At 50.7% G+C, this 22284-nt stretch overlaps 2 protein-coding genes across 4 annotated transcripts; one reads left to right on the forward strand and one right to left on the reverse strand.

Moving 5' to 3' along the window:
- Nucleotides 1–5060: 5060 nt before the first annotated feature.
- On the reverse strand, nucleotides 5061–6969 carry LOC308567003 (uncharacterized protein C10orf95 homolog). 3 transcript variants are annotated; one of them, XM_081158133.1, is made up of 2 exons: nucleotides 6492–6969; nucleotides 5061–6247 (listed from the first exon to the last, which is right to left on the reverse strand). In XM_081158133.1, exon 2 carries the CDS (start codon nucleotides 6191–6193, stop codon nucleotides 5534–5536), a length of 660 nt encoding a protein of 219 aa, XP_081014259.1. In that variant the 5' UTR covers nucleotides 6194–6247; nucleotides 6492–6969; the 3' UTR covers nucleotides 5061–5533. The 3 variants fall into 3 exon arrangements, with proteins under 3 accessions (XP_081014259.1, XP_081014257.1, XP_081014258.1); XM_081158131.1 differs by having other exon boundaries at nucleotides 6391–6969; XM_081158132.1 differs by having other exon boundaries at nucleotides 5067–6247; nucleotides 6396–6969.
- A 4054-nt stretch (nucleotides 6970–11023) lies between these two features.
- On the forward strand, nucleotides 11024–22206 carry MFSD13A (major facilitator superfamily domain containing 13A). Its single transcript, XM_081158243.1, has 9 exons — nucleotides 11024–11134; nucleotides 16415–16656; nucleotides 17090–17172; nucleotides 17754–18206; nucleotides 18334–18457; nucleotides 19012–19108; nucleotides 19666–19837; nucleotides 19915–20108; nucleotides 21349–22206. Exons 2-9 carry the CDS (start codon nucleotides 16489–16491, stop codon nucleotides 21609–21611), a joined length of 1554 nt encoding a protein of 517 aa, XP_081014369.1. The 5' UTR covers nucleotides 11024–11134; nucleotides 16415–16488; the 3' UTR covers nucleotides 21612–22206.
- Nucleotides 22207–22284: the final 78 nt, after the last annotated feature.

Below are 22284 nucleotides of genomic sequence, written 5' to 3' on the forward strand. Positions count from 1 at the left end.
AAGATGATGGGAAAGACCTCTTCGGGGGAGCCTCTTAATTGCCAGCTCAGACTCTGGAGAATGCCAACTGTGTAGCTGGGGTCAGAGGACGGGGTGGGCTGAGGAGCTGGACAACCACAGACACCAGGGCACACACAAACTGCAAAGTAGGGGCTCCAGGGAACACTTGTCCTGCTCAGTATTCCACAGCTGGCTGGATCTTAAGACACTTATTTTCTCTCACTCTCTCCTTCTCCAAGATGGGAACAGACTCCACCTGCCCTATGGGTGCTGCTTGAAGCCACACAGGTTGAAAGGAAGTAGAGTGATGCCTCCCCTCTCCCCATTCCCTCAAATGAATTTTGCAGCTGGTGTTTGGGTGCTTGGGTGTCCTTAGCTGACTGGAAAAGCTAGAAGCCTATGTTTGAGGAATTAGGCCTAAAGGGCAGGTTTCCCAGACATTAAGAGCAGAAAAAGGCCTGGCAGGCATGGCTCAGCAGTTGAGCATCAACCTAGGATCCAGGAGGCTGAGGTTCGATTCCAGTCAGGGCACTTGCCTGGGTTGCGGGCTGGATCCTCTGTCCGGGGTGTGCAGGAGGCAGCCGATCAATGACGACTCTCTCATCATTGATGTTTCAACTCTCCCTCTCCCTTCCTTTCTCTAAAATCAATAAAGTTTTTTTTTTTAAAAAAAAAAAGAGAGAGCAGAAGAAGAACCCAGCTGTTTGGTCTCAAAAGCTGGGAGGGACTCAGAGACTGAGGCGAGGAAGGAGTCTCTTGGGAGGGTAGGGGGGAGCAGAAGGGGTGTCCCCACTCTTGCTTGAGGTCAGAAAGGACTCTCTGGGCAGTGCGCCCGGCCCTCCCACACCTTCCTCCTTTCTCAGAAGAGCCAGGTTGGGGCGGGGGCGGGAGTTGGCTGGGGCAGAGTCAGAGCCCTATTTAAGTAGCTCTCTTTGAGAGCATCACTGCAGACCCAGTCCATCACTGCAGATCCAGTCCCTGGAGCGAGAGAGGAGGCTTCATGGGTAAGTGCTGCCCCCTTTCTCTCGACTCACGCAGAGCGAGGGTAGGGTGGATACTGAGCCTGCTGGCTTGCCTTTCCCTCTCCAGGAAAAGGCTGCAGCTCTGCCTTTTGAGTGGGAATAGTATCTAGCCCCCAGTTTAACTCTCTAGAAAGTGAAAATGTGTTTCAAGGAAATCTTTCTCTACCACTCTCCTATCTTTTGGGTACTTCAGATGAGACTTTTGGGGAGCTGGCACTCCTGGGCCCTTATCTTGGGGATCCACATTTTGGGGATCCCCTCTGGCTGAGGAAGCCCCTTAGTCTCTAGAGAGATACGCTTCTTGGTATACATGTTCTGGCTCTTCTCCCAACCCCTCACCCCTCCAGCTTCACATCTGGTCCCACTAGGAGAAGCATATCTTCACATGAGTGATGGGACTGACTCAGCAGTACCCACAAAATTCTTGCCACAGCTCTTAGTCCCCTTTTCTCATGTCTTACATCAATTCCATTTGAAATGTAAAGAACCTCTGCCCCTTTCCCTAGCAACGAGCCCCTATTTTCAGCTCCCAGTCAGACTGTCCCTGGGATAGGAGGAATCGTGAGATCCCACGTTCCTTATCTGACCCATCCTGGGAATGGGGAAAAAATGCAACAGAAATGAGCATGGGAGGGCATCATCAGGGCTGAGAGAACTTTGGCCACCTGGCTCTGAGAACTGAATTCCATAGGCTGTGAGCTCTAGCAAATGCCCTAGGGACTCAGTTCTGGTGCCCGGCAGCTCTACATCACCAATATTGAGGTCATGGGGAAGCTGCTGGCTCAGGCTCATGGCATCCCAGCCAGGTGCTCCTCTTCAACTTGGGCTACTCTTCTGCTCAAAGACTTTAATGTCCCCCTAAAACTCCTTACCTTGCCATTAAAGTCTTTCATAGTATGGCCTGCACTTAGCTTTCATGCCTGATATTCCATTGAAACCCTTCTTCCTGCTCCTGCTGCAGTGCTTTTACTCATGCTCATCCCTCCTCAGTGCTTCCTGGGACCCCTCCTTCCCATCACTATCTCTTGGAATCCTATACATCCTTCAAAGCCTCTGTTTGATGGCTCTTTCAAGAAGCCTCTGTCAACTCCCCAGTGGTGCAAATGATCTCCTGGAAATCCTCCACACTCCCCTCCATCACGTCTTGATTCATGAGCCCCTTAGTGTCTAGTCCAGTGTTCTGTACATAGCAGCTGTTTAATAAATGTTCCTTAAATTTTACTGAGTGTGTCTCATGTATGAAGAGGCAGTGTAGCCTGGAGATTTAGGCTATCGTCAGATTTCCCTAGATGCATTCCTTACATGTGACCTTGAGTTAGTTGTTAACCTCTGTAGGCCTCATTTGCCTCATCTGTAATTGGAAATAATTACATCCACATCAAGGTTTTGTGAAGATTAAATTAATAGTTTCTATACAGGACTTCAGCACAGCGCCTACACATAGTGTGAAGTTGTTATGATTCTCACTCTACTCCCTTGAGTAGAACGTGAGCTATCCAGTTGAGAAGTATGATAGGGATAAAAGTTGGTCAGTCAAAATTCACTGAGTGAAGGGCTCCAGGCCAGATGCCAGGGTTGGTAAGGTTGGGACAAGGCCAGGAGAAGGAGGCCATCAAGATCAGGGTTTGGTGGCCCAAGCTCTGCTGAGGTCTAAGACCTCTGGATTCCCACCTACTATGTGACCTGGGTAAGTGGCTCCCTCTCTTTGGCCTTTGTTCCCCAGCATAATGTAAATTGAAGGGCTTGGACCAGGTGATCAACAAGGTCCCTGGCAGCGCAGATGTTTTATGATTTCTAAGCATCTAAGTGTCAAGTTCAAAGAAAAGATCAAAGAATGAAGCATCCAGGCTCCCTGAAGGGCTCCTTTACATCCACGGGGCCAGGAGCAAGCACTGGGGTTTGGAAGTACAGGGCATGCTGAACTGAGGTGAGTGGCAGCACCCCCTTCAAAAGCCTGTAATCAGAGGGTAGGGATAAACTTGTGTGCAGCCTATGGGCATTTCCAAAGTATAAGTGGAAGCCTTGGAGAAATGTGTGTGAGCAATGCGGATCCTCAGAGATGGGCAAAGTTGAGAGACTTCAAGGGTTTGGACCTGAGAGGAAGTTGAAAGACTTCAAGGGTTTGGACCAGAGACATTGTTTTCCTGTCTCTTTAGTGTCCTTTGACCCGAAACAGTTTCTCTGCCTTCCTTTGTCTTTTATGACATTTTTGAACAATAAAGACCAGTGGGATTGTGTCTCAATTTAGCTTTATCTGCTGTGTCCTCATGATTATGCAATACTGCTGAATCGATGTGGTGTTTTCCAGTTTAACATATCAGGAATCACATGACGCTGATTTGTCTCTGAGAAAAAAATTTCAAGACACTTGTTAAAGACGGTAAGAAAGACTTTATTCAAGGAATATTTCATTGGGGTTAAAGTGCTATCCACCAGTGTTCCCTACTATACTATTAGGTTACTATTTACTTTGTAATTAATAAATACCTTATTGGAACATACTTTGAAACTACGTCAGTATCCTGTTTCTCATCAAACTTTCACCCATTAGTTTTAGTACCCATGAATGATTCTCATCTGAATCAATTACTATTGGTGATCAATTGCTGATGGTTGGCAATGGTGATTGCCTTTTTTTTTTTTAATCCTCACCTGAGGATATTTTTTCCATTGCTTTTCAGAGAGAGTGGGGGAGAGAGAGAAAGAGAAAGAGACACATCGATTGGTTGCTTCCCGCACACGCCCCGACCAGGGCCAGGGACTGAGCCAGCAACCGAGGTATGTGACCGTGGCTGGAGTTGAACCTGGGACCCTTCAGTCTGCAGGCCGATGCTCTAACCACTGAGCAAAACTGGTTTGGGCTACAGTCTCTTTTTCATTCAACATCCAAAATAACTTTTTTAAAAGTCTGATCACATTCTCTCCTGCTCATAGCCCTCCTCACCTAAGAATAAAGTCCAAAATCCTCAACATGGCTTCAAGGTGCAACAGGATCTAGTTTCATCTCTAACCTCAATTACCACTTTTTCACTAGCTCGCAGGAAAGAACATTCCAGCCACCAGGCTGTTGCACCTGCTTTTCTCTCTAGGCATTCAAATGGCCTATAAAGGTCTTTGTCTCCACTCAAGAGTCACTTTTTTTTTTTTAATATGTCTTTATTGATTTCCGAGAGAGGAAGGGAGAGGGAGAGAAACATCAATGATGAGAGAGTCATTGATCGGCCGCCTCCTGCACGGCCCCTGACTGGGGATCGAGCCCACAACCCGGGTATGTGCCCTGACCAGGAATCGAACCTTGATCGCCTGGATCCTAGGTCCATGCTCAACCGCTGAGCCATGCCCGGCCAGGCAAGAGTCACTTCTTTAGAGAAGCCTTCCCTAACTATCTAATGAAAACAGCACCCCATCACTTATCACTGACATTACATCATATATTTGCCCAGTTGCTTGTTGTCAGTCTCTATTTCTCTACATTACATCTCTAAGGTAAGCACCATGCGAACAAGGACTTCTTTGGTTTTCTCCTGTAGCTCAGTGTCTCGAATACTGCCTGGCATATTGGATGTGTGGCCTAACCCTCCAGCAAACTCCCACAATTATTGCAAATTCAACCTATTAAAGACTTAGCAAGAATCAGGGGACAAGAAGTGACATTCATCTTAAATTTCAACCCTAGTGAATTTTCCAGGTAGGTTGGGTTGGTTTTATGCTTCTTTTACAAAGAAACTAAGGCTTAGACAGCCTAGTTACATGACTAGAAAATGTCAGCGCCAGCTCTGTATCTGTCTTAGATATCCCTTCCCGAGCCATGCCTGCCATCTATGCCTCAACTTACACCCTCAGAATCTCTCTGTGGGTGGTGGGTCGCAGGATCTAGGAAGGTGTCATCCTGCACACTGCAGGTGGGTAGGCACACTCTTTCAAGAGGTCCACTCTCATCCCTCCCAACTCCTTGAGCCCCAGGCAGGGAAGTAAGGCTCACATTACACAGATGAGGAAACATCCCCACCCCCAAACATAAAAATAATCTCGCAGTATACACTTGACTACGCTCATTTATTTACTTTTCATTACAAGCTGGAGACAGGTGGGCCCTCAGCTTGGGGAGTTCAGGGAGCTTTGCTAGAGGGAGGAGAAGAGAAAAGGGAAAGTGGGAGCTTACTGCAGGGCAGGCTTCTAAGGGGAAGAGATGGGGAGGAGGAGAGAGAGGATACAAAGTGTTCAGGCCCTTCTTCCACCCCACACCCAGGTTTCCCAAGTCCAAGAAGGAAAGAGTAACGGGACACCCACTCAGGGATGTCCTTGATCCCTTCTCGCCCTTCCCCCACCATCCAGCAATAACACGAGAGAAATCAAGGAAATGCAGGAGGTGGGCGGCCGGCATTCTCGGTAAAAAAGCCAAGACAGGTGACCCGTGCACCCAGCCCGATGCAAAGCGTAGGTCTCCCTCCTCGCTTGGGAGGAGAGCCGCGCGCGCGCTTCCCGGCCGGGCGGCGGGCCCTGCGGCGCCCTCAGCCCAGGCCTTTCCTCGCCTTCCGGCGACCGCGCTCCGCCGCCTCCACAGCCAGGCTGCTGTCGCCACTGCCGCTGCCGGCGCGCGGGCGCAGCAGGCGCCTCTGCACGCGGTACTCGGGCTCGCCCACGCGCGGCGCTCCCTGCAGCAGGAACTCGCCGCCGCGGAAAGTGACGCGCACGTCGGTGCGCGGGTACGTGCCGTACACGCGCCGCAGCTCTCGGCGCACGAAGTCCGGCAGCTCCAGGCGCGAGCCCAGCGCGCGCTCCACGCGGCCCCAGCGCAGCTCCGCCTGCAGGCTGCTGCCCTCCGGCCACGGCGCCCAGTTCTCGGCCGCCGCGGTCCCCGCTGGCGCGGGCGCCTGCTGCGACAGTCCGGCGTAGCCGGGCGCTGGGAATGGCGGGGGCAGGGCCGCGGCGTAGGCCTGCGGGAAGGCCCACCAGAACGGCGGGGCCCCGGGGCACGCTCCCGGGCCGTGGAAATAGTGGTATTCCCGCGGGGCCGTCCAGTCGCCGGCGCTCAGGGCTGGAGGTCGGCTGCAGAAGTTGTGGGCCTGGATGGGGGGCAGCAGCAGAGGGCCAGGCAGGTAGGTGTAGGCGAGGGGCTGCAGTGGAGGCCAGACGCCTTCCGCGGGCGCCAGGCAGCTGCATGAGTACATGGTCGGAAGCTCAGGCGGCAGGCATGTTTCCTGGGGCCTGGGCCTGGTCCAGACCTGTAGTGGGGGGGGTGTGGATACACTGTTCTTATTAACACCACCCGTCCCTGGGGCCTGCTTATCCAGGGCTCTGGTTCATAGCATGAGGCCGAACTTGCCTCCTGGCTTTTGGGAATCCTTCCTAAGGTGTTGGCTCCTACCTCACCTCTTGTCCCAGGGCTGGGCCGGAGCCCTAGTCTCCCAGCGCACAATAAGGACCCAAGGCCTTCTCAAGCCCTCAGCCCTCAGCTCTTCCACTCACGTATCCTCTTCAGCTGGGGGGCAGTTGGTTCTCAGCATTTGGGGGAGCCAGAGAGATCCAGGGCTAGGGCTCTTCTCCACCACTTTGTAGTTGAGCTGCTACCCTTCATGCCCTGCCTCAGCCACACCTCCCCGTTTCCAGGCAAAGGGAAACACCTTGAGCTGGCCAAGAGCCAGCCAGCCTGAGTAGACACTAAAATGAGCCTGTTGGTTGTACCCACAGTAACCTAAGATGTTGTGCTCAGTGATGCCCTCACCACAACTTGCTCAGACTCACAGCCTGTTTGGTAAGGGCAAAATTCACCTGTTAGGTGGAGGGAAGTGCTTTCTTTTCCCTGGACAGAACTTTGAAAGAATGCAGTCTGGGTGGAGAGGTAAAGACCTATCTGAGCATGGAACCACAGAAGTGTAGCCAAGGGACAGAGAGAAATTGGGTCCTGATGACGTCGTTTGAATTCTGGACTTCAAAGTTACACAAGCCAATAAGTTTCTTTTTCCCTCTCTAGTTTTTTTGAGATATTGACATACACTGCTGCATAAGTTTAAGGGGCAGGCACAGCATGATGACTTGATTTATATATATTATGAAATGATTACCACAATAAGTTTAATGTCCATTATCTCTATAGATACAAAAAGGAAAAAAAAATTTTTTCTTCTATTAAGAACTTTTAGGATTTACTCTTTAACAATTTTCAAATATACCATACAGCAGTGTTAACTAGTCATCATGTTGTCCATTACATCCCTAGCACTTACTTATTTTATAAATGGAAGTTTATATATTTTGAACCTTTTGACCATCATCATCCAATCCTCCTTTCCCCCACCTCCCAATAAATACCTTTCTTGCTTAATCTAGTTTGAGTGGAGTCTTACTTTTTTTTTTTTTCTTTTCTAACACATAGCCAGTTGTGTTTATTTCATATAAATTTAACTATAGAAGACATAATGAAATGGGCATTTTAAAAGTTTATTTGAGCCAAATGCTCCAGAGGATAACAGGCAGTTTCTGTTACACATTTGGAATTAAGGAGGGAACAAGGAAGATCACATGAAGGTAGGAGAAAACAAGGTACAGGATCGTTACCAAGATTATGTACTTCCTTGAGGGGGGTTAGCCTCCAAGGGGTCTGAAAAAGAGGATGACTCTGGCAAATGGGCTTTTTTTTTTTTTTTTTTTTTTACAAAGCACAGTCACCTAAATCTTCAGAAAATTAAATGTTTGGGTTATTATACTATGGAGTAGAGTTCTCCTTTGCTTGCAGCAATAATACACCCTCAGTGTTCCCCTCCCCCAGCATTTTATTATAAAAACTTCTAAATACAGCAACCTGAGTAGTTTTTGATCAGTGAACCCCATGACTAGAGGCTCTCTTGTCCGGAAAGTAGGGATATGTTGGCAAGAGAGAGGCTGGAAGCCAGTCTTGGAGGAGGTTCTCACACTAGCCCAGGAAAACTGACAGCCAAAATAGGCACAGGGGAAGGAAAAAAGGGATGAGAACAGAGTCACCTGGACTTGGTCCTAAATAATTGCATGGCTGGAGAGGGTAGGATAGAAGTGGATAAACAAGTTTTGGGCTTAGTTACCTGGGTTGGTAGTAAAGGCAATCCTGGAGATTAAAAAAAACACCCTAGTGGGCAATTGGAGGCGGAGGGAATGGTGAGTTCAGCTGGGACATTTGGGGAGCTGTCCAGCAGGCAGTTTTATATTCAAGCTAGAGATGGGAGGTGGGGTAGTCATGAAGGGAAACAGAGTAGGTGTTACCAGAATAACTGCTACGCAGGCCTGCATCACACTGTGTCATCATGGCTGCCAATTTATTGGGTTCCACTCATGCCTTTTTAAAAATCATCTGAGGACATGCTTAGAGGGAGGAAGTGGGGGAGAGAGACAAACTGATGTGAGAGACAAACATCTATCGGTTGCTTTCCAAACACTCCCCAACTGGGGATCGAACCTGCAACCCAGGCATGTGCCCTGACTGGGAATTGGACTGGTAACCTTTCGGTGCATGGGATGATGCCCAACCAACTGAGCCACTCCGGTTACAAAAATAATATCACAGAGTTCTTACAAAAAGAGAGTATTGAAAATGGAAACTTGGGGGACCCTCCCTCCGCCTTAGAAAGCCCTGGGAAAAAGTGAAGGGGATTGAGAAGTTAGGTAGGAGGAGAACACAGTGGAACCTAGATCTGAGAGGTCAGAAGCCAAAGGAGAGAATTTCAGGGAGAGTGTATCTTTCTGTCCCAGGATCCTGGGACTCTGATATCACTCAAGAAGTCAGGCAGGCCATATGACCTTCAGTCACACCCCATGTCCCCTCCCAGTTAACTCTGTGCTTGGCAACCGGGAAGGGAAATCAGATAATCACAAGGTCCAGCCCTGGTGACAACACAAAGGATAACTGGTTACATTGTAAACCCGGAGGGCTGCAGAGCCTCAGAGTGTAACAATGGGGCAGTAAGTGCAACACGGTCCAAAAAGCCTTTCCTATTGTTTCACACCTAGTTCTGTCCCTTTGGAAGTTTTCCCCATTCCCCTGTTCCCCAGCTGGACACCCAGGCAGGCCAGAGACAGAAAGGCAGGGGCACTTCTTTAGTTATTTTACAGAGGCCCTACTGTGCCAGGCTCCATGCTGAAAGTTGGGTTTCCTGTCCTCTCTTCTCACAGCCAGGAATGCACAGATGAGGGTAAGGATAGGGATAGGGATCTAGTCAGGAGTGCATGCTGGAGCAGGAGGGGTTGCTGAAAGTGCTTGAAGTCTGTAAAAGAGATGTGTGTGTGTGGCTTAGGAGAGACATAAGAGGTAAGAAGAGGATCTGAAGGGGCAGGATTGGGAAGGAGGGAAATGAGACAGACTGGTGGGAGATGACTGCTGAGGGCAAGTTCATGGGATCCCTGGGGACTCCCCCAAGAACTGGCCGAACGTACTCTAGCCCCTGGACACCAGAGGTCTTGTGTTGGACCATTCGCTGTGGATGGGCCCTTTGCCAGGATGTCAGGAAGGAGGGAGAGAATGATGTTCCTGTTGACAACAATCAACAAAGGCATACGGACCAAAAGTTTGCAAGACTCTTGTGCCCCTGCTTCTCATTTAATGCCCACAAAATCCTCATAAGGCATAATATAGAGGCTCACAAAAGGAGGTCCCATAACAAAGAAGTGGAGCTAGGGGACTGAGTCCCAGGTCCCCCAGCAGCTAAAGGCCATGCTCATTGCCCTATCTCCCAAGGTAGGGAAACAGCAAGTCTTGAGTGTGTGCTGTCTGACTGCCTGGAAACCTAACCAGGAGAAGACCTGAGACATCCTCACCAGACTAGACTGAGCAAAACTAAACTTTGAGGGCCTGCAGAGATAAGAAGAGGAAAGACTCCTGTTCTAGGAATCAGGAGAGCTGGGTTCCAGCTTGTCTGGACCTCTTGCTTGTTGTGTGAATGTCACTGAATCTCTTTGAACCTGTTTCTTCATCTGTAAAATGGGGATAATAGCACCTGCCTCCAAAGAATGATGTGAAGACTCAACAAGAGAATGCACATAGAGTTCTTGACACAGTACAGGGCACATAGTGAGAGCTCATTTCTCTTTATATTTTATTATTACTATTATTAATAGGAGGCAGTTGGGCTGCTTGGTTGCTCTCTTAGGGCCTGTAACCTGTGCCCACAGCTCAAGCTGCGTCTGTCTGCTCTTGAGGGGCTCACAACCCAGCAGTAGGGAGTCCCAGGTCGGGCCACTGCCATCTCCTTATCTGCGTGGCCTGTGCATTCAGTCAGACAACAAGGCTTGAAGGAAGGGGCTGAGCTTTCATTCTCTGAATTAATACTAAGGAAGGACAGGGGAGAGGTGAGGGGATGCTCAGAAAAACCTCGTTGATTTAAACTTGTCGTCTGAGTGTAAATGAATCAGGAGGCTTTGGCTAGAAATAAATGATAAAGATTTATTTGATGATCTTGGGATTTGCAAATAGGAAATACAACTAGGCAATACCCAGAGAGTTCCGAAGAGGAGAGAAAGGCTGAGAGTTCTTGTAGTAAAAAGAACATTCTTGAGAAGCATCAGTCCTGCACTCAGCCTCTGGATTGTCCGAGATAGTGATCTTCCGCATGTCTGGTGGCCTGGACGCTGAACATGCTTTCCTAATATGTACAGGGGGTTATCTACAGATTTCCATACATATCTCCAGGCATTGACGCACAACTGAAAAGTTCGAAAGTTTAAGTTCCCAGGCTAGTTAGAGCAAGAATGGAATCATTTCCTACGCCTCAGCCTACTTTGATTTTAGTAATTTAGCAGTTTGACTAAATGACTCCACTTTATTTCTTCACTCTTTCCGCACTCTGAAATGACATTAAGCTTTGAGGAGGGGACGAGCAGGTCAGGAATCCAGGCAATCCGCCCTCGTCTTGCTAGCACCCACGTTCTCTTTTTTGGTCCCTAAGGGCACGCGCCCATGACAAACATGGCGGCGGCGGCCTCGGGCCCGGGCACCTACCTGCCAGACGGCGGCCCGGAGCTGCGCAGAGCCAATCGCAGGGCGGGGGCGGGGGCAGAGGCCGGGGAAGCGGCGGAGCGCGCGCCCGAGCGCCGCCTGGCACCTGGTTCCGGGCGGCCGGGATTAGGCTTCGGCTCCCACGATTGCGGTGAGGGCTTGGCCGCGGCGGGGCTCTGGGGCAGGAGCGGGCCGGACGGGGGGCCAGCCAGACTCAAAAGACAGATCTAGAGGGACAGCAGTGCAGTCCGCCCTGGGAGCCCCGGGGGCTGTCTCCCGGGGTCCCCGAGGTGATCAGGTTGTGGGTTCGGAGAGTCCTTGGGTCAGGGTGGGAGGAGCTTGGGCTCCCACGCGAGGGTGGAATCCTTGCGCTGGGGCTCCCGGGGGCTGGGGCGCGGCACGCTCAGGGCCGGGTCCATTTCCTTAACTTAAAGGCCCTTAGCCCAGGTGACGTAGAGTTTTAGGAGAGCACCGCGCTGGGCCCCATCTCTAGAAATTCCGATCCGACTGGTCGGGGGTGCGGCCTGGCCTGGGTGTTTCCAGCAGGTGATTTTAACGTGCGGACGGGCAGGAGCACCACCACGTGTTTCAGCGCCAGCTCCGGAGGAAAGACTCCTGCGGACGAGGGAAAGGGAGAGGGAGAGGGAGAGGGTCCCTCTCCGAGTAAGGTGCAATTTCATTTCCAGCCTGAGGAGGAGGAGGAGGGCAGGCCCACCGGTGTGCGTTCCCCCAACAGCCCTGGCCGGCTGGGCCTTGCTGTGGGGAGTCTGGGCAGGGCGACAAGGCTCTGGGTATGAAACAGGAAACAACAGATAATTCTGAGGTCAGCTGCTTGTTAAGAAAAGGACACACCTAATATTTGCGTGTTTGCGTAGGGCAGTATACCTTTCAATTTCATTTGATACCCCCGAGGAAAGGCTGGGAGTGGATTTGTTTCTCCTGTTTCATAAACTCAGATGGCTAGTTAGTGATAACATTCAGACCTGGCTCAGGGCTCCCAACTTCAGATGTTGCTTATTACTAGCATTCCCCTCTGCACTAATTGCTTCTCATACGGTCTCTGGCCCTGAAGGGAGTCAGAAGCAAACACCCACCTACCTTCTGACACCCCTCACTCCAGGGGCCTAGTCTGGCATCCTTGGTTTCCTCCACTGAATCCATCAGCCCCACTCATCCAGCGGGGGGCTACTGTTTTTTTTCTTTTCTAGTTCTTTATCTCCCAGAAGCCTGATAGGGTGAAGAGGGCGGAGTTTTACATAATGCCAGGGGGATCTTTCCAAACAGCTCTGCTCTGTGCTGGGGGTTTGTCTGTAGCATTGCTGAACATTGTATGTGTTCCTGCTCATTGCAGGCCCTCCTCTATTGACTTTGTTAGATCTCTCCAACTCCCTTACCTCCATTGGAAGAGGTCTGATTATCAGGATATCGCCATGCTGCTACCCTGATCTGTTATAAGTGAGCCTAAGAAAAAGCCAATTTCTGATCATCTTCCATGTTATTGATGTAGTGCTTGGGACATTAGTTTAATCCTCCCTGCACTCCCATAAAGATAGGCATTACTACCCCATTTTACAGGTGAGAAAACCAAGACTCAGACTGGTTAGGTGACTTGCCTGAGGTTACACTCTTAGCAGGAAGTGCAGTTGACATTAAACCCAGGACCTTCTGATGGCACAGTCAGAGCCTTTCCATATCACCCCCCTCAGAGGTTTTCTACTGTTGCCCCAGTGTGGGAGCCCAGACTTGGGACCTTACCTGCAGGGTTCACCTCTAGCAACTGGGGCAGGTCACTGGATATCTTGGTGGCAAGGGAGTTTCACTCCCTTGGTCAAAGGCTTTGGAGTAAAGTTGGGGAGTTCTGATTCCCTGGAGAATCAGAGAAAGTGACCCAACTTAAGGATAGTAACAGAGGTGTACATTGTGCTTTATAGCCCTAAAGTCCCTTTAGATTAATTTGCACCCTATCCTTGTGTGGTGGGGAGGGAAGGCTTGAGAAGTTCATTAGTAATCATTTCTAAAGTGCTCACCACACCCATCATGCTAAGTGCTTTAGAGTCTTTTCTCATTGACTGCTAACCATAGCCTTATGAAGGTTGGCCCCATATTGCAGACCAAGAAACAGGCATAGAGAGGTTAAGCAAATTGCTTCAGGGCACCCAGGGACTAAATGGTAGAGTTAGGACTTCAGAGACATCCAGTATGTCTTCTTTCAGCTAAGGTACTTAGAACGTGCCAAGGAAACTTGTAGGGTGAGGGATATGTTCATGACCTCAATTGTGGTGGTTTCACAGGTACATACCTGTTAAAACTGATCAGACTGTAACACTGAATATATGTAGATTATTGTATGTCAATGATACCTCAATAAAGCTGTGAAAAAAAGGAAAAGCATTTCCCACCAACCATTCCTTCAGGAGCTCAAGGTTCCAGAGAGAGGCTACCTGGTCGTCTTCCTGCTCTGGGGCAAGGAAGGACCACTGTGGCCTGGGAGAGATTCTCATAGACTTAGTAGCTGGTTTCAGGTATTTGGGCTGCTTCTCCTTCTCTATTCCTTCACCACTAGACATAGACTGGCAACAGGTTGGCATGGGGTTGGAGGTGCATGCAGATCTCTTGAGGGATTGCCACTTGGCTTCCAGTGAGTCTGAGAATGACCCCAGTGAGATTCTCTCTTCTCCCATCAGAGCCACTTTCTTTACCAGTCACTCCCAGAGCAAGAGTGGCTGAGTCCAGAACATTCTTCCTGAGAGGGAGATAGAGGGAGAAGACACAGGCCCTGTTCTTAAAGCCTCCCAGTCAGGCTGCAGTGGAGCAGGCAGGAGAGCCTGCTGTGCGGGGGCAGAAGGCATCAGTGAGGGCCCGAGAAGTTGGAGGCCTGTTCACAGTGCTGGCTCCTAAAGAATGGGTGAGATGGAGATGGGGAGGTGGGGAGGGTGCTTCTTGTGGGAGGCTCCAGCAAGAACAAAGGCCTGGCCAGAGGAGAAGGTGGCTTGAAGATCCAATTAGGCCAGGCTGAACATGTTGGGAGAGGCCAGACAGCAGAGGCCCTTGAAGGCTGGGCAGGGAGAGGGAGCCGTGGTGGGTAATAGGGGAAGGACAGGTCCTGTGGAGTCATTACTGTTGGACTGGGGCTGAAGTGGGCTCTCCAGGGCCTGAACTATTGGGAAACAAGTTTTGGCTCTGTATGTGAGAGTATATGTGAGTGTGTGTGTGTGTGTGTGTGTGTGTTTATGTACAAGATTATATCGATGAGGCCCACAGGCAGGCTTGGGTCACAAGGACTCAGAGGATCAGCCCCTGAGGGTGGGTATAAGTCTCCTGGGGCTGCCATAACAAATTACTGCAAACTGTGGTGTGAAACAACCAAAACTTACTAACTTATTCTCTCATAGCTCTGAAGGGTAGAAATCCAAAATTGGGGTGTCAGCAGGGCCATGCTCCCTCTGGAAGGAGGATCTAGAGCAGGGGTGGGGAACCTTTTTTCTGCCAAGGGCCATTTGGATATTTATAATGCCATTCTCAGACCATACAAAATTATCAACTTAAAAATTAGCTATGAAAAAAGCTCCTAGATGTATTTAATTTCTAGTTCTGCCTGCAGTTGCCTTGTCAGGGCCAGAACAGATGATTTTTGCGGGCTGAACGTTCCCCACCCCTGATCTAGAGGAATCCTTCCTTGCCTCTTCCAGCTTCTGGCAGTTGCCCCCAGTCTTCAGCATTCCTTGACTTGTAGCTGCATCACTCCAACTTCTGCCTTTGTCTTCACCCGGCATCTTCCCTCTGTGTGTGTCTGTCTCTATGTCCAAATTTCCATCTCCTTATAAGGATACCAATCATGGGATTAGGGCCCACTTTAATTCAGTATGACCTCATTTTAACTTGGTTACATCTGCAAAGACCCTATTTCCAAATAAGGTCACAACTTGGTTACATCTGCAAAGACCCTATTTCCAAATAAGGTCACACAGGTACTGGAGGTTAGGACTTGAACATATCTTTTGGTGGTGGTGGTGTGTGGGGGGGGGTGTTGCAATTTAATTCACAATAGGGAGTTTGAGAAAAGGAAGCCCCCAGAGCTTCCCGTTGGGGGTTAGACAAGCACACATGGGATTATTTTTCTGAAAAAAGAACAGCAGCTTTGAGCCTAAAAAAAAAAGAGACAGACTTAATGCCTCACTGCTTAAAGTGTGGTCCTGGACCGGCAGCATGAAGTCAACTGGGAGCCTGTTAGAAATGCAGAATCTCATGTTCCTCCCCAGACCTACTGAGTCAGAATCTACATTTTAACAAAGTCCTCAGGTGACTTGTAAGTACATTACAGTTTTACAAACAGCTCTCCATTAAAAATCTGACTTTTATTTCCTTTCCCACCCATGATGGTCAATCCAGCTTGCCAGTCTCTGCACAGGTCGGCCTGGTTGGAAACCAGACACCCATGCTGTCCTTCATTTTCTCTTTACACGTAATGTGTTTTTGAGTTTCTCTCCCATGTGTCAAGTTTGCCGTGTGCTTCCACCTTCTGGAGAGCATTGGCTTGTTGAGCCAGTCCCTTTGTTGTGTCCTTGGGCTGTGTCCAATTTTTTGTTTATAAATGTGGCTGCCATGATCATCTCTATACACATTCCTTTGGGGTTAGCTCCTTGAGGTGGAATTTACGGAATCAAAGTGCATGGGCAGTTGTGGACTCTTTATTATATCTTATCACACATCTATATCTATGGAACTTGACATCACAGCAGGTTCCCCATTTTATCCAGCAGTTCATAGGAACCGGATTTGGGAGGTCAAGTGGCAGATAAGGCTTTGGAGCCAGAGAGGCCAGGGTTCAAATCTACATTTTTGCTGTGTGACATTGGGCAAATTACTTAACATCTCTGAGCTCAGTGTTGCTCTATAACATTGTAACTTTGTAGGGATTTTATAAAGATAATCATGACATCACCAACATCCATTTATTGAGCACTTTCTGTGAGTTACCTCATTTAATCTTTTAAGTTTCTTTGCAGAGTAGGCATGATCATCTCCCTTTGCCTTTTACAGAAGAGGAAACTGAGGCTTGGGTTAAGTAGCTTGCAGTTATATTGTAGGAACATCGTGTGCCCAAGCCCAAGGTTGTAATGTCTAGATCATTAAGGCCAGAAAGAAGATACTGAGCACATGGCCTGAGCACGTGGTCAAGGTTGTACCTTGCTCAGCACTTGTTGGGTGCCTGCCTTTGCTTCCCATGCCTTTATCAATTTTCTCAGGTTACTCCCAGGTATGGTAGCTAACCCAGCATTGTTTCAGCTGTATGTCATTAACGATTCTACAGCTTTATTTTACGTGCAAACTTTCTCCCAGTTGGAAATGAGTTTTTAAATGACTCACAGGTCTGTGGTTTGGAGCAGAGCTGACTCTGATCTTTGCAGCTAACTAGCTCCTTCTTCCTTAGGGACAACGATGGCCAGACTGCACGTGGCCATGAGCGCTTCTCAGTACTCCTAGGCTGAGGCTGGGCTGGCAGCCATGAGGCTGGGTGGGCCCCAGACCTGGCTGTTGCGCTTGCCCACAGCCGTGGTCTACGGCTCCCTGGCCCTCTTCATCTCCGTTCTGCACAACGTGTTCCTGCTTTACTATGTGGACACCTTTGTCTCAGTGTACAAGATCAGCAAAGCTGCCTTCTGGGTCGGAGAGGTAGGCCAGTGCCTGGGTGGGAGCTGGGCAGATTGCTGTGCTGGGTCCTGCCCAGCCAGGGGCCTGGGGCAGGCAAGGCTGCCCACTGACACTCAGCAATAAAAGCTGGAGCAGGAGGCCTTGATGGCTCTTTAGTAGGGATTACACTGGCTCTGGCCACTATCCTATGAGCCAGGGACTGTTTTATGTATTCACATATATAATCATATATATTTTCTCAGCTGGATATACTTATCAGCTGGGCCCTGGATGGGTGGGAGTTTGATGGGACAGTGGCCCATAGAGTGGGTTTTAGCAGAGGGACTGACCTGAGCAAGTTAGCAGGCAGGAAAGCTGGTGTCATCTATAAGGGGTGGTAAGCAGGCTGGGTAGGGAAAGTCCTGGAGAGGAGGCTGCCTGAAGCCCACCTGCTCCATCTCCCCTCTGCCCACAGACGGTGTTTCTCCTGTGGAACAGCCTCAACGACCCCCTCTTCGGCTGGCTGAGTGACCGTCAGTTCCTCAGCTCCCAGCCCCGGTTTGTGTCTTGGGGAAGGCTCATCACTGGTCCTGCCCCACCCCACACTTCCCCAGGACTGGAGGGCCCCCACCTGTGTTTGGGGTGGGGAAAGAAAGGGAGACCATTTTCAGCTGTTGTCCAGGTTTCTTCCCTTCCCCAAGATTAGGGCAGACTCTGTCTAGGTTGGAGAAGTAGCTTTGACTAGCTGTTGGCCTTGATCACCTGGGGGAGAGATTGACCCCAGCTCTGTTCCTCTGGCCCTCGGGACTGGGTACTCACTGTACCACAGACATTGCTGCTTCTGGCAGACCCCTTTACCCCATCCCTGCTTTAGCCCATCACTGCCTCCAACCCTAAAAACATGGTATCACATCCCCCTTTGGCCCTCAGCCCTGGCAGGCTGGCAAGAGAACAGAGGAGGGAGTACCCATTGGTGAGTTGTGTTTCCTAAATTGGAGGCTAAGGACTCAAAGCTCAGTGGGACACCCTTGGGTGAGTCCCACATCCTGGGCCTCTGTCCCTCTTCTGGGACCTGAGCAGGGGGTACTGGGGCCCAAGGCTGCAAGGGCATTTCCCAACAGCCCTCCTCTCCCTGGCAGGTCGGGCACTGGGCTCTCCTCGAGGGCTGTGGTGCTTGCACGGGTGCAGGCACTTGGCTGGCATGGGCCGTTGCTGGCGGTGTCGTTCCTGGTGTTCTGGGTGCCCTGGGCCCCAGCTGGCCTGCAGTTCTTGCTGTGCCTGTGCCTATACGATGGCTTCCTGACTCTCGTGGACCTGCACCATCATGCCTTGCTGGCTGACCTGGCCCTCTCAGCCCACGACCGCACCCACCTCAACTTCTACTGCTCCCTCTTCAGTGCAGCTGGCTCCCTCTCTGTCTTTGCCTCCTACGCCTTCTGGAACAAGGAGGACTTCTCTTCCTTCCGTGCCTTCTGCGTGGCACTGGCCGCTGGCTCTGGGCTGGGCTTTGTGGGGGCCACACGGCTGCTGAGGCGGAGGGTTGAGGTGGCTGGTAGGGAGCCAGGGTGTCCAGATCTGGCTGCGGATAGTGGGTGAGTGGCCAGCACTTTTCTGAGTCTGATTTCAATGCTGGATTCCCTGTCTGATGGGTGGCTGCCCTGGGGTGGGGGATGGCTCTGGCCCAGCCCTAGGCGGTTCTGACTCCCCTCTGCCCCATAGCCTGTATGGAGAGGAGCTGCTTGTGGGCGGCGAGGAGGCTGGCAGCATCACCTTGGGCCAGTACCTCTGGCAGCTGGCACATCACCGGAACTTCCTGTGGTTTGTGGGCATGGACCTGGTGCAGGTATGGGAGCAGTCCCCCTATCCAGGATGGTTAGGGTACTCCTCACTCAAGGCAACAGGCTTCTCAAAAGCTGGGAAATCAGTTCTGTGCCTCTTGTGATGACTGCAGGGTGATTTGAAGGCAGGAACACAGGTTGGGTAGTTAGAAGACCTGGATTCTAGCACCATCTGAGTTCCTAACTCCTTGTGTGATCTTAGGCAAGTCTTAGCCCCTGGGGCAGCCGTGTCCTGCAAAGTGAGAATTTGAAAAAGAGGCACTCCTCTAAAACACCAAGTGCCACACCTAAAACACAGGTAGTAGATAAGCTAGCCAAATAGTTTTTATGGCATTAAGCTTGTTTTACTAAGGTGTTTTTAATGAAAAAGAAACAAACTTTTAATTGTTCTAATGACAATTTTATCATTCCTTCTAACTTTTAGCAACATTAGATAAGCAACTTGGTTTTGGTTTTGTTCTGGCATGTTCCACTTTGAGGGACATGAGGATAAAGGTTGCTCTTGCCCTGGCTCCCCTCCCGCCCTGGTGGCCTCCTCACTGCCACTGTTGGGTTGCAGGTCTTTCACTGCCACTTCAACAGCAACTTCTTCCCCCTCTTCCTGGAGCACCTGTTGTCGGACCACATCTCCCTTTCCACGGGCTCCTTCCTGTTGGGTGAGTGGGTGTCTCGGTCAGGCTGGAAGGACAGAGGCTTGCACCCCAGAACCCTTAGCCTAGCTGCAGGCACAGCCAGCTCTTCAGCTGGGGCCTGGGTGGCAGAGGGCAGAATCCGCTGTGGTTGCATCTCCAGCTCCCAGCTCAGTTTCCCTGGGGAAGGGATGGAAGCCTGTTGTGGGTATGAGGGGGTAGGGCTGCTCTCATGGTGGTCCCCTTGGTGATGGTGCCACCCAGAGGCGACGCAGCACAGCAGCTGGTTAACAGCAAGGACTACAGTGTGCCAGGCGTGAGTGTGAGTCTTGACTGTACTTATTGACTGGCCTTGGGTGTGTTTTATTTCATCTCTTTGGGTCTCCATTTCTCATCTGTAAAGTGGGAATAATAATAGTACTTAACCTTCAAAGGCTATGAGAATTAAATAAATGGATGCAAATGAGCTCTCAGTATGGAGCCTGGCAAGTTGTTAGGCAAACTCTGGTTCTGATGGTTAAAATGTGGAAAATTGTGGAAGCTGCCGCAGTACCCCCTGACAAGGCTGCACTCCTCCTCCCCAGGCATCTCCTATGTCGCTCCCCATCTCAACAACCTCTACTTCCTGCCCCTGTGCCGGCGCTGGGGTGTCTACACTGTGGTGCGGGGGCTCTTCCTGCTTAAGCTGGGCCTGAGCCTGCTCATGCTTCTGGCTGGCCCCGACTGCCCTGGCCTGCTCTGCCTCTTCATTGCCAGGTATGCCCTGCCCTCCCTCAGCCCCACACCTCTGTCCCACCCCTTCACTCTTGCCTGCTTTCTCTCTCTGCTGGCAGCAACCGTGTCTTCACTGAGGGCACGTGTAAGCTACTGACCTTGGTGGTCACTGACCTGGTGGATGAGGACCTGGTGCTGAACCATCGCAAGCAAGCGGCCTCAGCGCTCCTCTTTGGCATGGTGGCTCTGGTGACCAAGCCAGGCCAAACCTTCGCCCCACTGCTGGGCACCTGGCTGCTGTGCTTCTACACAGGTGAGGGCCCAGGGGCTGGCAAGGGCCCCTGGAGACTCCGGGAGCATGGCTTATCTGGAGTACCAACTGGCAAGCCTGGCTCTAGGTCCAATGAGGGAGAGAATGGCAACTGGCTGGCACAGGCTGGGTCTAGGCCACCCTGGGCTGCCACACCTCCTCGGCCTCTGCCCACATGTTGAAAAACTAGGTCTCTGATTCTTCTGTTTCAAGAGTTCATTCATTGATTCAACAAATATGTATAGAATACTGTCTCTGCCAGGTGTTGCTCTGGGTGCTAGGGAGGTAACAGTGAGACATACAAGGTCTTGGCCATCATGAAGCTCATATTCTAGTCAGGGAGGAGGGGGATGTGGTGATATACAGCCAAACAAGAAAATAGCAGGTAGTGATAGTGCAGTGGTAAAAACACAGCAGGTCCTCAATAGATGTGGTTTTGTTCAACATTGTTTCATTATCATGTTGATGAGATGCTGTAGGAACTTAACTAGTTTATGTCAATTAGCCTACGGTAGAACTGGTTCGTTATAAATTATTTTACTTAAAGCCACAGTACTTGCTGGTGACAATGAGTGAGGACTTACTGTAATGTGACTGAAAAGCTGCTTAGTGTGGTCTGGGAAGGTCTCTCTGAGGAGGGGACACCCAGGATGTGAATTGAATGGGAAGGATTTGGTCTACAGAGATCTCAATGAATCCCAGACAGAGGAGCAACAAGTGCAAAGGCCCAAGGTATGAGGAGTGCTTAGATGAAGCTGGAAAAGTGATGAGGGCTCTGAAGAGCAGGGCTGGGTTTGGATTTTATTCTCAGTTCAAAGAGAAGCTATTGGAAGGGTTTTAAGCAGAGGGTGACACGGTCTGATTTCTGTTTTTAAGAGCTGGCTCTGGCTGCTGTATGGAGAATGGTTTGTAGGGAGGCTGTGGCAGAGGTGGTGCTGGGGGGCTGGAAAGAAGTATTTGGGTTTGGGATGTGTTTTGGTGTTGAGTAGAGGTGAAGGATTGGCTATTGTGGAGTGCTAAAGTTAACCAAGGAATCTAGGAAGACTTTAAGGTTTTTGGTTGCAGTTATTGGGTGGTTGGTGGTGCCATTAACTGAGAAGTAAAAGAACGGGAGAAGCAAGGTTGGGGCTGGAACCAAGAGTTGTGTTTTGGTTGTGTATGTGTGGCATTTGAGATGCGGCATTGTGGACCTGGGAGGAGCCCAGGGCTGACTCTGTTCTTTCTGCACACTCTCTTGTCCTAGGTCATGATCTCTTCCAGCAGCCCCTACTGACTCCTCTGGGGAGTGCTCAACCCTGGCCAGAGCCCCCAGCCCCACCTCCGGTTCAGGCCCCGACACTCCGCCAGGGCTGCTTCTACCTGCTGGTGCTGGTGCCCATCACCTGTGCTCTTCTGCAACTGTTCACCTGGTCCAAGTTCACACTGCATGGGAGACGCCTGCACATGGTCAAAGCCCAGCGCCAGAATCTGTCACAAGCCCAAACCCTGGACATTAAGACAGTGTGAGAGGTGTGGCATGGCCACCCTGATGAGGACACTACCCACAGCTCTGGGCAGGAGCCACTTTTGCCAGCCTGGTTTCCTGCTCCCCTGCCTTCCTTGGGTGCAGCCTGGAGGACAAATGGCAGAATGGGAGCTCCTGGCTCTGAGCCAAGAGTGTCACTGGGTCTAAGATCTTGCTTGGCCATCTGGCCCAGCTTGGGCAAGGGCTGGGCCAAATTTGCTCAGGGACCTGCTTCCCCCTATGGAGTAGGAGTAAGAAAAGGACCAAGAGGGGATGGGATTGCCCTGTGGTCTCATGGAGTTGCCACAGGGCACAGAAGCCTAACCCACTGCCTGGCTGGGGCTCACACTTCATGTGTGCTCAGGAACCACTTTTGGTACTGCAACTGCTCCCTTTCATCCAGTCAGGGGAGCTGACTGTAAGTCCCACCCACCCCCTCTCTCTACCCTTCCAGTGGTTTGTCTGGTTCTCTGCTTCAGCTGTGCCTGAAGTAGCATGCCCCTGTTGCTGACTGCTGCAGGGTTTCTTCACCCCCACCTGGCCTTCAAAGAGGTTCAGCTCAGCAGACGGATTAAAGTCATTCTGTTCCTGTTCCCATACCTGAGGTCTGTGCTGTGTGTGGGAATGGGGGGTTGGATAAGTTCCTCATTTAATATGAAAAGCACTCACAGCATT

Source organism: Miniopterus schreibersii, assembly GCF_964146895.1.
Source record: "Miniopterus schreibersii genome assembly, chromosome: 14".
In the NCBI taxonomy this organism is placed as follows: Eukaryota; Metazoa; Chordata; class Mammalia; order Chiroptera; family Miniopteridae; genus Miniopterus; species Miniopterus schreibersii.